Genomic DNA, 16,589 nt, shown 5'->3' on the forward strand with positions numbered 1-16,589 from the left:
GGTAGTGATCCCTCCATACATCTATTGTCCCCATCTCTACCATATAAGAATTGACTTTTCTGGTAAGTGCTGTTATCTGATTAGTCGGGTTGGAGGAGTCTAGTTTAGGATCAAGCCTGAAGTTAAAATCCCCCCCACAGACTATCCCCCGAGAGTCGACCATTAAATCAAAAAATATTTCTATAGAATAGCCAATCGCTCCCAGGGGGAGCATAAACATTTAATATTGTGATTTCAGACCCCTCTATCCTTCCTGTTATTCTAACAAATCTGCCTTCCTCGTCACAGAGTTCTGAGATATGTTCATAGTTAAGTGTACCAGAGATAAGTGTACACCCCTCTTGTGTTTAGACTTGATGGAAGAAGAAAATACGTATTTAAAGCCCATTCTTTTCAATCTCAAGTGATCTGCTTGGTTCATGTGTGTCTCCTGAAGTAGTGCAATCTGGGCCTTCTCTTTCCTTAGTTTAGACAGTATCTGACTCACTTCCCATGAAGATATATTAAGTAACCACAGCGCATAAACTCAATAGCAGCAGGCAACCCCCTCTTAAAAAAGTAACACATGAAAAAAGTTAAAAATAAGCAGAAAACGTTTGAACATAACTGAAGCTTAAAAGCTCCTGGGCTGGCTTCTGATAGTGGATCGCTTCCACTGTCACCCTCACAACTTGAAGGGGAACTCCTTATTACTTGCTGAGTTAGGGGGCCTTCCACTGTGATGGCACTCATAGCGCGGAGAAACCCCACCCATTTTAGCTCGACATTAAACATAATTCACCATGTTGTCCATAACGACTACATAACATTAAATTAGTTCTCTTCACATCTGTATACTTGCAGCTTCTCTCTGTATCCAGCAACTCCTCGGTTCTGTTGCGGGCGCCAACCGCCAGCTCCCTGCCACAGCAGGTATCTTTGTAGTTTTTCTCTGGGAGTTGCCGGTGGTATGATCACCTTTCCCGGCAGGCCCTGACTCGCCAGGTCCGCCGTTGCATTCTCCACCGTCTTATAGGTTTTCACTCCTTCTTCGATAAAAACCTTAAGGCGCGCTGGATAGAGGGTCCTAAACCGTAGATTCTTCTCTTTTAGGATCTTTCGTGCCTCTGCATAGCCATGATCTCAGGGGGGTAGTCTTGGTCGAGGTTGATCTTGCTGGAATTCCACATAAAATCTTTCTTCTGCCAAGCGAGCCTCAGCACTTCTTCTTTGACAGTGAAGCACAGGAATTTTACCAGGATCAATCTGGGTTGGGAGCCATCTGGAGGGGGTGACGATAACGCTCTGTGTGCTCTCTGGATTTGTAGTGCTGTTGATGGTGGGATGGCGAGATTCTCCCGGAATAGCTTCTCCACAAAGTGGGGCATAGATGGTGCTCCCGATTCTGCTCCCTCCGGCACCCCATATAGTCTGAGCGACTCCCTCCTCGAGTAGGCCTCCAATGTCAGTTTTGTTTGAAGCTTTTCCTGCATTGTTAATATCTCAGACAAAATCTCCTCTGTGCTCTGGAGCTTATCTTCGTGTTCAGCAACCCTGGTTTACACATCGTTGAGCCATGCGTTGACTTTGTCCAGCTCGCCTCTTATTTCCAGCAGTTGCGATTTCGTATCTTTTCGAAATTCTTTCACCTCTTTGCCAACGCCTCTCAATTCTTTCAGTATCAGCGTCAAACTTGCCGGATCATCCTCGTCTTCTGTCCCAGAACCATCGCGGGTAGGAGTGGGAGAGTGGCCTCGGCTAGCCCCATGGGGGCTAACGTTAGCCTCTTCTGTTAGCTGCGCGTTATCATCTTCATCTTGGACTTGGCCAAAGTCCAAAAGCTGGAAACAGTCTGGATGATCCTTTTCTTCTTTGGTCCGGAGCACACGGCATGCTTTTCTCCCAAAAAATACCTGAAATATTGATTCACCTGACCACAGTACATGTTTCCACTGTATGATGGTCCATCCCAGATGCCTCCAAGCCCAGGGAATTGGACTGCGCTTTTGGCACAGTACAGTTTTAACTGGCATTTGTGGATGTAACTATGTATTGTCATATTTGACAAAGGCTTGCCAAAGTAGCCCTGAGCCCATGTGGTGATATCACTTTTAGATGAATGAGATTCTTGATGCAGTGCTGCCTAAGGGATCAGAGATCACGGTTGTTCAGCTTAGGTTTGCGCCCCTGTCCTTTACGCACTGAAATTCCTCCAGATTCCTTGAATTTTTAATTATGTTATGCACTGTTTAAGGTGAAATATCCAAATCTCTTCCTATCTTTCTTTGAGGAGAATTGCTTTTACACATTTCAATAATTTCTTCCCGTATTTGTTAGCAAACCGGAGATCCTTGGCCTATCTTTGCTCCTAAAGGACTAGATCTTTCTTGGATGCTGCTTTTGTACCAAATCATAATTACAATCACCTGTTGACATCACCGGTTTCAAATCATATCATTATTTAACCAATTTACCTGATTACTAGCCCTAAATTGCTCCTGTCCCAACCTTTTTTGGAATGTGTTGCAGGTCTGAATGAAATACAAGTCAAAGTCAATTTAGAAATCACTACTTTCTTTTTTTTATTTGCATTTTCCATACTGTCCCAACTTATTAGAAAGCAATCTAATAAAAATCATGCAGTATAAGTGCAGCTTTTACCCATTTATTTCTTTTCATTTATTTATTTCTCCTGGCAACAGTGGGAAGGAAAAACAATAGAATCAATTGTGTTATAACACAAAAAGTCCATTACAGAAAATATTGATAAACTGAGACAGGAATTGTCCAAAATTTCTCTTTGTCATTGTCATAAGCAGCTTCAAGGAAGATCTGATGGAATTTCTGCTGTTGAAGGAGCTTCTGTTAACCCATCCCCCCTCAATATTCCCCATGTATGAATACTCAGTATGTTGATTAAACTCATAGCAATTACGAGTGTTTTTTTTTAGTTTAGTTATATTGGATTGGTCTTAAATTATAACTTTAATTATAACTTAGATGACCTGTCCACATTTTGAGAAGTCAATGCAGAAATCCATGCAATTCCAAGGGACTGACTTTTTCTTGCAGCTGCAAGCCCACCACATCTCAATTTTCCCATTTCAAAGGGCTTCTTCATGGGCTCAGATTGTGGTCAGCTGTGAACTGAGTTTTGTAACCTTGTAAAAGGTGAGTAAAGCGTCCCTCCAACAGCCAAACCCATCTGTTCTCTGATTGGATTGTTAAATTTGTGATTGACATGACATTGACCAATCAGCTGAAAGGAAGAAGAAAGGAACAATTTTGACCAAGAAAAATTGGGTCAAAATTCGTACTCGCAAGTTGAATCTCACACACAGCCAGGGAACTTGAGTTTTACACATAGTTTTTTGCTTTGTATCTGTAACCAGACCTTAACAAAAAAAAAGTTCAACTTGTGACAAATCTTTTTTACATGCACACAAATTCTCATCTATAGATGCACGAACATAAAATTTTCAGTTTTGGTTTACAAGGTTCCAAAACTCAGTTCACAGAGTAGAATCATCCTACTTTCTAAGTACCTCATAGAATTGCTGATGTACTGAGGTGGTATTCCTGTTTTAAAGGCATTGCCCCATCATATAGGCATTTGTTTTTACTAAAAAGCATTTGCATCAATCAAAACATGTTCCTCAAAAAAAAAAATCTATTATTTTGGAAAGTGTCCTCACTTTAGTACCCTTTTCACAGCAACTGTAAGAGGGAATTATTCACTCTAACAATATTACACAGTTTTTCAGAAGCACTAGTTGCTTGACGATTTCATCCATAGTTTATACTAAGTGCATCTAACTGATGTTTAAATGCATTCATATTGTAAACAAAATCAAACTGTTAATACATGACGATGTTGGTAATGGTTAGCAGATTTAAAAAATCTAATTGCAAACTGGCAGGTGACACTATCAGTAAACTGAAAAGGGCTTGTATAGCCCGCGTGCACAGTGTTGTATATTAAAGTTTTCCAAATAAATGGAGAATAATAGAATTGTCCTTAAGTATAACATTTCATTCAATATGAATTTTCAGAGATGCACCTATCTAAGAGTTACTTATCTTTTTATTTCAATTTCAAGAACTAATACTTGATTTATCAGAGATTACATTTTTTGATATTGATATATCTGGCTATATATTTTCTATGTATTAGTTATGTGCTAGAATCAAAACTTATTCATCTGAATCAGATTTGGTGATGCTCTACAATAACCTTAAAAGGTTACAGTTTGTGTTTTTCAGAATAATGAGTCAGGCAGCCAGTACAATCGAATTCAGTGAAGCTTTGTTAGTTAATTTTCGCTCCAATTATAAGAGCGTGTAAATGCATAAACATGTAAACAAAAAATGACATTAGCATCTCTCACCACTTTACAGCTTACCTTGTTTTGAACTGTTTGCCACTTTTTTTGGATGGATGGATGGATGGATGGATGGATGGATGGATGGATGGACCTTTTTGCTCATTAATACACTGTTTCTTTAATGATAGACTGGAATGCATTTATCTTTTTCTAGATTCTTCAAAACTTGAAAATGCTCTGCCTTTAGGTTTAGATATCTGTTTTTTTTAGCTTGTAAGCTTTCTCTTTGAGACCAGCTCTGCATTAAAAAGTGGAGGCAGAGATAGTGACACAATTCTAACACTCCCTGGATTGTACCTATACCTACTACCTCAAACAGTTTGTGCTTAAAAATAAATGTAAAAAAAAAACATGTTATAATTCGTCATAAAACATTATAGCTCTATTAACTGCTAAATGCAAGAAGCATTGGACATGACCTAATGTGCTGAAAAGCATTGGAGCAGCTCTGCTGAACAAACACCATTTTCAAATGGTTATTTTTTCTGCAAAAATAATCATTTCAGTGCATAAGGGGCAAAAGATATGTTGCTACAGGTAAATCTTTAATAGGTCAATGACTTCTGTTAGTGTTAGAGTGGTTTGAGTTAAGGATTTGTTCTTTCTAGCTGATTGTGCAGCCTATGATTGTGTGTGCACATGTGCTAAAGAAGTGAGTGTGTGGCCATGTGTAAATGTTTGGCCCTCAGTTCTCCATCCCCGTTTCATTCTGACTCTGGTCTTCTTATTCTCTGCACTGCCACTGATAGCACATGTAGGTGAATGCTTTTTGTGTTCAGGGGAGCTCAACTCTTACACCAACAATCCCATAGCATCCTTTATGCAAATAGTGGTTACATTAATGCTGTATGAACAAAGTCTTCCTGCTAAGTCTGATCAAGCTTGGTGGAATGAACTCTTTATTGCTAGCATCCACTGTACATGTAGAGCATACTCAGCTTCTCAACTCCAAGCTGATGATTGCTGCGATGGCAACCACAGAGTCGAGCTCCTGCGACTGTTGAAGCACCTTCATGGTTATGTGTTACATGCCTTCTCTCGCCTTTTTTTCGGTCAATGTCAGTCTTGCACCAGTGCCCTTTGACTTGCAACATAGTGCATACTGTAGCTAGTAGCAGTGTATGTCAATGTCTAGTTTGTCTCCTGTATATTCTCATAGAGAAGGCTTTTTGTGTGCTGAATTATGTCTCTGGAGCATTTCATCAGTCTAGAGAAGCTTGCACATAATAAACCAAATTTAGCAAAGAACCTGAATCATTTGAGGGGATAGTATCACAACAGCACACAGACTGATTTCTCTGGGTTATGTTTTTATTAAACAGTCTGCTATGATCAGTGACCTAATGTCTCTTTGTCTAACCCTCAGCGCCTCGTCAAAATGAATATGCCTATTGCTGATGACAACACAGTTCACTTTACCTCCACTCTGATGGCCCTGATTCGCACAGCACTGGAGATCAAGTTGGCGTCAGGTTAGAGGCACATAATTATACACTGATAACACTGTGTAGACCCAAAATGGTCTAAGTAATCTTCAATGTAAACCTTAATCCTAACCTTATATTTTGGAGCAAAGCAAAAAGGACAGTTGTGGGGGAAAAATAAATAGTTTTTGATGTGTGTCAGTTACAGTTATTACTTTTTTGTTCCCTGACTGCCAACACTTGGGAAAACATTTTTTTGAGCCTGGTTCTGCCAGAGGTTTCCTCCTGTTAAAAGGGAGTTTTTCCTTCCCACTGTCGCCAAAGTGAAGCGATCGTCTGATTCTTGGAGTTTCTCTGTATTATTGTTGGATCTTGACCTTACAATATTAAATGCCTTGAGGTGACTGTCATTGTGATTTCGTGGTATATACATTTAAGTGAATTGAAAGAACAAACATTTTCTGATTGCACAGGGTTAAGGTTATCACTATTATGACAAGAGGTTGAGTCTGTTTTTATCTCTCTCAATTTTGTACTTGTAGGAATCGTAGCCCAGCGATTATGTGATGCAGAGTTAAAAAAGGAATTGTCCACAGTGTGGCCCAACCTTTCCCAAAAGACCATGGACCTGTTGGTGACGCCACATAAACGTAAGCAAATTATCAGAATTTGTATTTTCTGTTCACCTATAGAACTACTATACGTTTTTAAAAATTGTGGCACTAAGAGTTGATGCTAAAGAGAAAATTAGTACAAATTATTATTAGTCGCTTTTAATTGAACATTATAATACCATTTCCAAACTCTGGTGTCCTTTCATAATACTATATTCATATTATATTCATAATACTCTTTAGTACACTATAGTATTAATTAGGGATGGGTATCGTTTAGGTTTTATCCGATACCGGTGCCAAACCGGTACTTTAGAAACGGTGCCGGTGCTTAAACGGTGCTCAAACCGGTGCTTAAAGAATGGAGAACACAAAATTGGTCCAAAAACCTCTCATGTTTAGCTGTTTTTTTGTAAAAAGATAACAATGTTAGCCTTTTCTGCAGCTATAGGGCATATATGGTATCACTCTTGGCTGGAAGCAGTGCTTAAACAATGGAAAAACACAAACTTTGTCCAAAACCTCTCATGTTTAGCTGTTTTTTGGAAAAAGATAACAATGTTAGCCTTTTCTGCAGCTATAGGGCATATATGGTATCACTCTTGGCTGGAAGCAGTGCTTAAACAATGGAAAAACACAAACTTTGTCCAAAACCTCTCATGTTTAACTGTTTTCCACTTTTTCTTTGGTCATTTTAGCCTTTTTGGCCAGGGTGAAGGGAGTATCTGCCATCCAACAAGAAGACAGCCGCATGTAACTACGACGGTGTTTGCTAGTTCACCTTACATGCATTAATGTAATAATGTGGTTAGCGTACTCAGCGTTAATTACACACGAACAACATGAAGCTACTCACGCAGAGAAGAACGGCTGCTGCTGCCATCATCATCCGTCATCATTTCCGCTACACTGGCAGGGCTAGAGGCCAGGACTCTACTCTTCGGGTTTTTGGGGGATGTTGCTAACTCCGGGTCCGATAACAGGCACCACACCCGCAGCAGATGTGCACGGTGTGAGGTCTCGCAGCAAGCTATCAAACACGGCGCATTTCTCGGCTTTAAAAAGAAACGCTATGCGTCGCCAGGCGTTTCATCAGATTTGAGGTGTTACCTCCTTTGACAGTATCACAGTATCAGCTTAAAGCACTTGTTGCAGGCTGCTGAGTTTGCATCTTTTGCTGTGATGTACAGCCAGACTTTTGACCGCTTCGCCTTGGGCATTTTTAATCTGTAGCTCTGCTCTAAAAGAACGTACGTACCTGGCCCCGCCTACTATCCTCGGAAACGTAAAATGATTGGCTAGAATTGGCTCAGGAAAAAAAAAGCACCGAAATAAAGAACCGAAATGTGCGCTGCTTTTCGGTCTGGTTACTACCGTTTATGTCAGAACCGGTGCCATCATGGCACCGGATACCGGTACCCATCCCTAGTATTAATACTCTGACTAGCAATTTTATATGATGGATTATGCAGAAAAAAATAGAATTGGGCTGAAAGGTCTATTGCTTTGTTAAGTATTCAGGTTGTGTATCATGTTTTTAAAAGTAACTAAGTAATAAAGTAACTAATTACTTTCAAAAATAAGTAATTAGTAAAGTAACAAGATTCATTTCTTGGAGAAGTAATCAGTAATTAGTAACTTTTTTTTTTTCAAGTAACTTGACCAACACTGGTCATCATGACTTTAAAATTTTCTGACCCAAGGTGCAGACAGTGACTACAATCAAGTCTTTAAAGGTTTAATTTAAAAAGGAAATGGGCAAACAAAGCTTAGGAGTGGGTACCAAATAGCAGGTGGAGATCTGTGGTGAGTGGCAGGGTTTCAGCGGATAGTGGGCAGGTAGGCAATTTGCAGGTAAGTCAATGAATCCATAGGAAGTGGTTCACAGCTGTGAACTGCTGACTCCTCAAGGGAAGAGAGGATGATTTTCCAAGGGATGGAGGACAGACTTCAGCTGGTACACAGCTGGTCCTTAAATATACTGCCATAAAAAGTAGATACACAGCCGCTGTGAAAAGCTTTTTCACCCAAAAAGTATCCCTAAACCGCCCTATAGTGTAAGTCACTGTCTGCATCTGGCCATCCAAGACTTACTTTACAGTTGATTTTTGTTGCCACCTTTTGCCAAGATGTGATCATCAGATACTGCAACAACAAAAAGGCATTTTGACTCAGTGGTGATTGTTCTCCTTTTCTTTTTTATAGTTACTGTAAATTAACAAAATTGTTCACCATAAGAATTTCCTTTTCTTTAAACCATTAGGGAGACATGCAGTGCACACAGATGCATTGAAATAAGAAGGAATGAGTCAATTACTACTTCTTTTTATGTCTTGTCATTTTTTAAATAATTTCTTCTCACCTCCTCAGCCAATGAGCTCACAGTAGGGAAGGTTTATGCAGCCTTGATGATCTTTGACTACTATAAGCAGAATCGAGCTAGGAGACTACAGCAGCAACAGAGTGCTTCGGGCTCCCAGGTACAACACCCTCATTACATATGCAAACATGCAATGAAGTACACACACAATGGATTGAGTTCAAATCTAGATGCATGGGCCCACATACATGCTTGCACACTTACACACTTTGAATGTATGCTGCATGTAAACACACATGCACAGAAGATACTTTGTTCTTTGTTCAGTAGTAATTCACTGGTAATTTGCAAAAGCTATCATCTGTTTTCACAATTTATTATTTTTAATATAGAAGTACCAGGGGAGTTGTTATTTGCTGATGTTGTATTAATCTTTTAACAATACAAGGCCAACAGCAACCTATCTGCGGCCAGGGTCGACTGAAGTCTCATACATGTTGGCATTAGTTTATCCATAAAAACCTTCTGAACCTTCTGGGTGTGCCAAGTGGGCAAAAATTCTATAGAAAAGGGACAGACATGTTCTAAATAGGGGAAATGGTAACCAAACCTAAACCTTAACCCTAAATTTTGAGGGGTCACCAATAACCTAGTGGATGTTAAATGCTTAATGACACTCTTGTCAGTCTCAGTCAGACATGAATTGGTGGAATTTGGCTGCTGACAGATGTTTATCAGCAACTTTGCACGCCTACTCTACTTGTGCATGTTTCCACACTCCCACATACACACAGATACATTGCAAACAAGCATGACTACAAGCAAAGAATATTCTGACCTAAGTCTCCACATCAAACTAGCCCTGAGCCCCTGTTGTCAGACCTGGGTCCAGCAATATTCTGCCTGCTGCCTCTGGATGTCTTCAGCATGTTGCCATCCGTCTCTCCTCCACAGTGCAAGGTCGGGGCTCTATTTAAGCCATTGCTGCCTCTGACTCACATACAGGAGAAAGACCTCCCTAAGATGTTAAACAGTGTGGAGCCTCCCAGCATGCTTAGGTACCAGCCTAAATCCCATGCCAAGTCTCAGCCACAGACAAGACCTAGCTCCAACTCACTCAACAACGGAGGCACTCTGTAAGTTCAATACTTCAAGAAAAGCACATAACAGATTTATTTTTTTATTCTACTTGTGGTGTCTTGTGATCCTGTATTGGATAAGCAGATAGATGCATGGATGGATAGATGGAGTTGTGCCGCTTAACCCTATAATGCCCTTTGTATCATATTTGATACATGAGTTTCTGAGACCTCTATCTCATCAACATGATCAATACTTGCCATAATTTCAATGCCATGATGTTATGGAAAAAACTCTTATTTTGTCTAAAATTAACATTGTTGTTAATAAAAGGTTGCCAAAAACGCCCAGTGTTACAAATGCAATACAAAAAATATATCATAAAAATATCATAAAAATATATTATAAACAGCATGATATAGCAAGAAAAATGTGGGTTTTGTTGTAAGTGTTATTAAACATCTCACTTTCAAAAAATCAGAATTTTCTGGCTATTTTTTGATGGGTTGGGTCTTACAGGGTTAAACTTAGGTAAAAGATCGGATTACTTCTTTCATAACTGCATGCAATTGTTGCAGTGGTCCTGCAGAGTTAAAATAAATGTAATCCTTTTATGTGCACATTCTACTTACTCCACCTTCTCTGCCCCTAAGAGGACTCAGCCAGTAAAATTAATGGCTACATAGACAATAGCTACATATTTTAAAACTAAGTAAGCTAATATACTGTCTTAGTCTACTGTCAAATGCAAGATGAACATTTTACTGATGAGCAAAGGGCTGTTCCTTGTGTTTTAGCATTAGTTTAGCGTCATACTCCAGCATCATACTCAGCTCTGTAATCCATTGTGAAGCCTGAGCTGTTGACTCACAATAAAAATGTAGATGTAACCTTATGTGTATTCCTCAGCTTTTGAAACTTCTGCCACATTTATTATGAGCATCCACTAGTGTAATAAGAAAAAGCATAATAGCAATAAAATATGCTAAAAATCTGATTGCTTTTACCACTTAAAGAATATGAAATGACCCAGTTGACTAAAAGGCCTGACAGACAATGGCAAATTATAGTGGAGTTATAGCTGTTGCATAATATAGCTGTTTAATTACCAAGAAATAATGTTAATTGATCAATGTGTCAGATATCCTACAATAGTTTTACAGCTAGTTTTGAATACTTGAGACTTCAATGACAACAGGAACCTCTGACCTTTTGAAAGTTAAACTGAACTGTGATTATAACACACAGGCCAAGTCAAGATCACACCATCAAGCCGTCATCTTCCTGGGTGACTGATAAACCCAAAGAAGTGCCATGGGCTAAGAATAAGAGAACGATGTCCCGGGGTCCATCTGAGGACACTCCAGACACTGCCATCAATCAGGTAAAACATAGGGATGCATGTTCAACATGAGCTGTGAAAGTATTTCAGCGTTTACACTATATTCCAAAGATTGTGGTAGGTAGAAGTGGCAGAAATAATTTTCTTTTGGATGCTGGCTGTCCTCTTACTTAAAGACAGGCTGAGGAGCTTGATCAGGAGTAGAGCCACTTTTCCTCCGAATCGAAAGGAACCAGTTTGAGGTGGTTCAGACATCTGACTAGAACTCGCTGGAGTTATATCTCTCAGCCAGCTTGGGCACAACTCAGTATCCCCCAAGATGAGGTAGCCATTGTAAGGGAAGTCTGGACTTCTCTGCTCAGACCCGAACCCAGATAAGGAGTAGAAAATGGATGGCTATATAGAACAATGTTTGCTATAAAATGAATATATACATTTGATTAAATATGGTAATTCATGTCAAAGCAAGACTTCACATAGTATCCTTACTATTTCATTATTTTCATCAATACTTTACTCATGTAATATTCACTAGGTTCTGCTCTTCTTACTTTAACACAGTGTAAAAGAGTTTATAATCTTGTAATCCATGTACAGATTATTGTTTTCATTGACAAATAATTCACTTTATTCACTTTACTTTGACATTTTGTTGTCAATAATGCTGGGCATACACTGTGTGATTTTTGGCCCATTTTGAGCCAAAAATCAAAGTAGCGCCTGGGACATGCGCTACTACATGACCCAGGTGGAGGAGACTCAATACGCCGTGGATCAGAACCTGTTGAAGGAGCTGAATAACGCGACTGAAAAAAATCGCACAGTGTATACCCAGCTTAAAGTTCAGTGAGAACAGCATAGTGGTCAGAATTATATTACAAATAGTACAAAGCTAGCCTATCATTAAACCTTTGTGTCATGGTGTCTGTTATCTCAATACTGAATTAAAGGAGCACTGTGCAACCTCAGACAACAGTTGTTGTTTGTTGTTGATTGTTGTTAATGACACAGTGGGTATAATTAAGCTATAGAGTAGTAGCGGCTAGAGTGTTCTGCTAATAACATCAATTGTTGATGTCAGTGATTAGTGGACTCTGTTGCTAACAGACCATTAGCTAATGTTGCTGGGAGCAAAAGATTGGCAGAAGGGTAAGACAGGAGGGAATGCCTGACTCCCTCACATGAGTTACTCAACCTGTGGGAAAAAAAACAAAAGAGTGACAGGTCTTATGATTTACTTTACCATTTGTTTAGAGATTGTCACCACAAAGCTTTCAATATATGAAAGAACAAGTTGGCTGGAACAAAAGGACATATTAGCACGAAATTGGAAATGTCTGATATTTATTGCTGCATAGGTTTGTAGGGTGATTTCAATATGGATGCTTCCAAGAGTCTTCTGCACCTCCAAATGTCACCATTGCATGCTGATGAGGCAGGCTTTTGTTTGTATTTGTATGCTCAGGAGTCGGTAGAGATGAAGAAGATGGAGACCAGTGTGAGCAGTAGAATTCCATTCACTGGCCCTGGTCTGGAAAACCAAGGCCGAGCTGCTTCGATGCCTAGACTCAATACTGAGCTGCAGGTAACACCTCATCTTCACCACACCTGTGTAGTGGGTTTAATTATTAATCACATTTTATTAATTTCAACATGTTGAACTTTAATCAACAATTTTTTCTGTCTGGATTTTGCTAAACTAGAACCAAGTTGGCATTCCTAACTCTTTGTGGTAGGCTGTTCAACAGCAATGGACTAATTTCACTGCTGTACAATAATATAACAGATTAACTCACTTGAGGAAATCCAGCTTACATCTTATTTGCAACAGAGACGCATTTTACTGCTATATTTTTTCTGTTCTTTATAAAATTGTAGGCAACATTCTATCATCATTATGATCTGATAATGTCTCTGACCACCAAGGATCATTTTGGGCAAAACCCCACTCTTTGAATGCAAGGGCCAGTCAGCAACCAACTGGTGTTCACTTAACCCAATACTAACAGGTTTTTTGTTACATCCAGTTAAGCATGCCAATCCAAGTTGTTCCTGTAGTGTGGCCAGTGTGCATGTTGCAGCTTGTGGAGGTCCACAAGGTTTCATTATTGATCCATTCAAAGCTGAAAATCTCTAAATGAGTCTTTCACAAGAGCCTAAGAAATATAAGAAGCATATCATTTCCTGTGTGATCTTAATCGATTCATGCATTCAAAGTGCCCTGTTCACATGGGAACAGGGGAAGAGCTGCTGTTGATTCTTCTCTCACAGCAGAGGTGAAGTCTAAAATTAGACCCTGGCTCACTGCCCGCTGTTTGTACAGTATTGTTTTTCTTCTGCTGCCAACTGAAACTTTGATAGCTCTTCCAAATAGCTTTGGATCCCAAATTTACAGAGAGAGGAATAATGTAATTGCATTACTGTGAAGAATAAAAAATTTGAAATGGAGGATTAATGAAAGGATGGACAGAAAGGTGGTAGAAGGTTGCGTCACTGACTTGCTGTCTTTCGGAAAAGAAGGTCAGGAAATCCTTTAGCTAATTCAATTAATACTGGCCTTTTAGAAAGTGCCTGCTGCACCTGTAGAATTACTATTGTGCTTCTAATTCTCAGTAGTAGCACTTGATCTTGGTTGAAAAAGTATGTGCAGATCTGTTTTAATTTTCAGGGTATTCCCTTGTCAGCCCATCTTGACAGACGAGAACAGAAGGAACAGTGGGTGTCATGTTCTTTGATATATCTGTGTCAATCACAGAATGCAGGATATACTGAAGGGAGCAGATGAAGTGCTGGATAGAAACGCACAAAAATATTACCGAATCCTGCTGAACATCACTTTTTTTTTCAGTTCGTTTTAAATAGGTGTGTAATAAACAGTGATGCTTAGTGATCTTTAGTAAAAAGAAAGACAGAGAACATGTCCAAGCTTTTGAGTTTAGTGCATTTAGTTTAAATTCATTTGAATATTAAATGATAAGGACCAGTGAGTGCAAGCTTTCTTTTATAAGTGGCCCAGGGGCCTCCGTATTGTAGGGGGCATAGCCATTTTTGTTTTGGGATTGAGGAAATAATGGATAGGTTGACTGTGTTTTCTTTTGCCTAACATGAGCTAGCCTCAGTGTGGTTTGTATGTACAGCACCCGGCCTCTCTTTAGTTGCTTGCTTTTGCCTCGCCCTTGTGATTAGATCTGTTGGTAGACATATTGGTGCCCTCTGCACCAATTTTCATTCCCCTTTGGTGGATCCCTTGTTGGGGGCTCTGAGCCTACCCATTCCCCCTGCTGGGCTACAGTGGGACAGCAGGGGAAACAGATGGCTGTTGGCTGTGCTGTTGCTCCCAGGTATCTAACCTGGTAGGTTTGAACTTTACCTGTATTGCTTCTTACAATTGTTATAATGTATAGCAAAAGCCTAGCACATTCAAACATAAGATTCATAATGACTATATTTATGCAGAGCAAATTAGGGCTCCCTATAGGTCTTGGTTAGGTGGGATGGTGGTGGGAAGTCATATTGTGTGGCATGTGGTGGGTAGTGATGAGTTGATTCTCCCCTGCCCCACCTGCCTTCCAATCCAATGCAACTCAGTGATCCCTCTGCACACATAGGTGGGGCTCACACAAAGAAATAAAAATTAGTCAACTAGAATAATACACTTAATTAGCTATAATAATTTATAGATGTTCCCCATTCGAGAAATTGGTGGACATACCTGGATAAATAATTTTTCATGATCTGTATATCATTTCTATCTATCTTAATATTCCTAATATTCTTCTCTCCTTTCTCTTCTTTCTGTTTCTCCCATTACAGTGGAGCCATTCACGCCACTCTCCAGGGATTCATCTAGCTGTATGTGCATTCTGCCAAACAATATTCTTCTTTACTGCTATTGACAGTATGGTTAATTTTTTATGCTCTGGCTTGATGGACTCTTAAAATCAGTGCTATAGGAACAAATCCAGAAACTCTGTTACCATCAAGACTTACACTGACACACGTCAATATTAGGTCATGGGAATGATCATGTGTATCACAATACATTAAACCAATATATATTAAATACTGCTTTAAATTTGTGTCAGCAGAGTCTTAGCGAAAATGTGTTTCACTCATTAGGTAGTTCTGATTGAAACTACTCAGTTTATATTACTTTGCATAAGTTAGGGTAGAAAAACACAATTGTCCCCCAAAAAATTACTTATGGTTAAGTATACAGAAATCAGTTTTCCTGGTCAAACTTGGAAGGAGATATGTTTAGTTTCAAATTATAAAACTATCACAAAGAAAAGAAATCCCTATTGTTAGGCCCTTATTGAATTGCTATCTTATTGTGGTGGAGGGGTTTGTGTGACCAAGGGATCCCAGGGGCTATGTTGTTGGGGGGGTCTTGTAGGGGTCGGATGTATTGTGAGCTAAATGGCGGCCGGGGCAGAGACCCTGGTGGACCGATCCCTCCCTACACTGTTAAAAAAAACATCTTAAAAAAAACATCTTAAAAAAAACGTTAATATTCCGGCAGCTGGGGCACCAAAATACTACCGTAAGATAACAGAAAATAACTTCCTCATAAAAATACGGTTATTTCCAGTAATGACAATACAGTTTGTTGTGCTAATTTTACATGGGATCTTGCCTTTTTCAAGTGATTTTAAACATTAAATTAGGAACATGTTAATGTGATTAAACAATGAAATTACCTATAAACAAGGTCAATGAATGTGGCAATATGAATCATAATACATAAATGTACAGAAATATACAGTTAACAGTTGGTTTAAATAATAATGGATTGCATGCCCTGGGACAGACTGACAGAGGCGAGGCTGCCATATCGCACCATAGGCCCCTCTGGCCATCATCAGTAGGCGGTAGGGTAGGTGAAGAGTCTTGACCAAGGACACAACGACCGGGAGTATCTGAGCCGGGGCTCGAACCGGCAGCCTTCTGATCACAAGGCGAACTGCCAACTCTTGAGCCACGATCGCCCTAAATAGCAATGATAATACTTATGTGGTGTAACACAAGCTTATAGGAATCATGTTATATACTTTTCCATTGCATTACATTTGAATTCAACAGTTCAATCTTTCAAATAAAGGACAGATATTTGTGAAATCATGATACATTTGTGCATGTATTTTAACAATCTAAATATGCATATGTACGGACAGATACATTTAATAAACATGAAAATTATGTTTTATTACATTACAGTGATTTAACGTTAATTGACATTTGAAATGTGAAGTCACAGTCTATTTACGTAACTTTAATGATATTCTAGAAGAACAGAACACAACTGTAAAATGCACAGTAAAATACTTTTATATTAGGATTTTTTTTTACAGTGCAGCCATACCCGCAACCATGTGGTTGTTAGTTCACATTCATTGGCCGATGCTTAGCGTCCCAACATCCAATGGCATGTCACATTGTTTTCAT

The 16,589-nt window shown here is 39.3% G+C and overlaps 1 protein-coding gene across 1 annotated transcript in view; it reads left to right on the plus strand.

The window, feature by feature from the left end:
* Nucleotides 1–16,589, plus strand: part of cacna1ba (calcium channel, voltage-dependent, N type, alpha 1B subunit, a) — a 340,688-nt gene that overhangs the window by 223,950 nt on the left and 100,149 nt on the right. Inside the window, exons 39-45 of the mRNA XM_039620693.1 lie at nucleotides 5,731–5,836; nucleotides 6,331–6,438; nucleotides 8,773–8,882; nucleotides 9,677–9,858; nucleotides 11,051–11,186; nucleotides 12,610–12,729; nucleotides 14,958–14,996. Coding sequence (XP_039476627.1) covers nucleotides 5,731–5,836; nucleotides 6,331–6,438; nucleotides 8,773–8,882; nucleotides 9,677–9,858; nucleotides 11,051–11,186; nucleotides 12,610–12,729; nucleotides 14,958–14,996 — 801 coding nt within the window. The remainder of the gene's footprint in view (nucleotides 1–5,730; nucleotides 5,837–6,330; nucleotides 6,439–8,772; nucleotides 8,883–9,676; nucleotides 9,859–11,050; nucleotides 11,187–12,609; nucleotides 12,730–14,957; nucleotides 14,997–16,589) is intronic.

This window comes from Oreochromis aureus, linkage group 12 (assembly GCF_013358895.1).
Source record: "Oreochromis aureus strain Israel breed Guangdong linkage group 12, ZZ_aureus, whole genome shotgun sequence".
Classification (NCBI taxonomy): domain Eukaryota; kingdom Metazoa; phylum Chordata; class Actinopteri; order Cichliformes; family Cichlidae; genus Oreochromis; species Oreochromis aureus.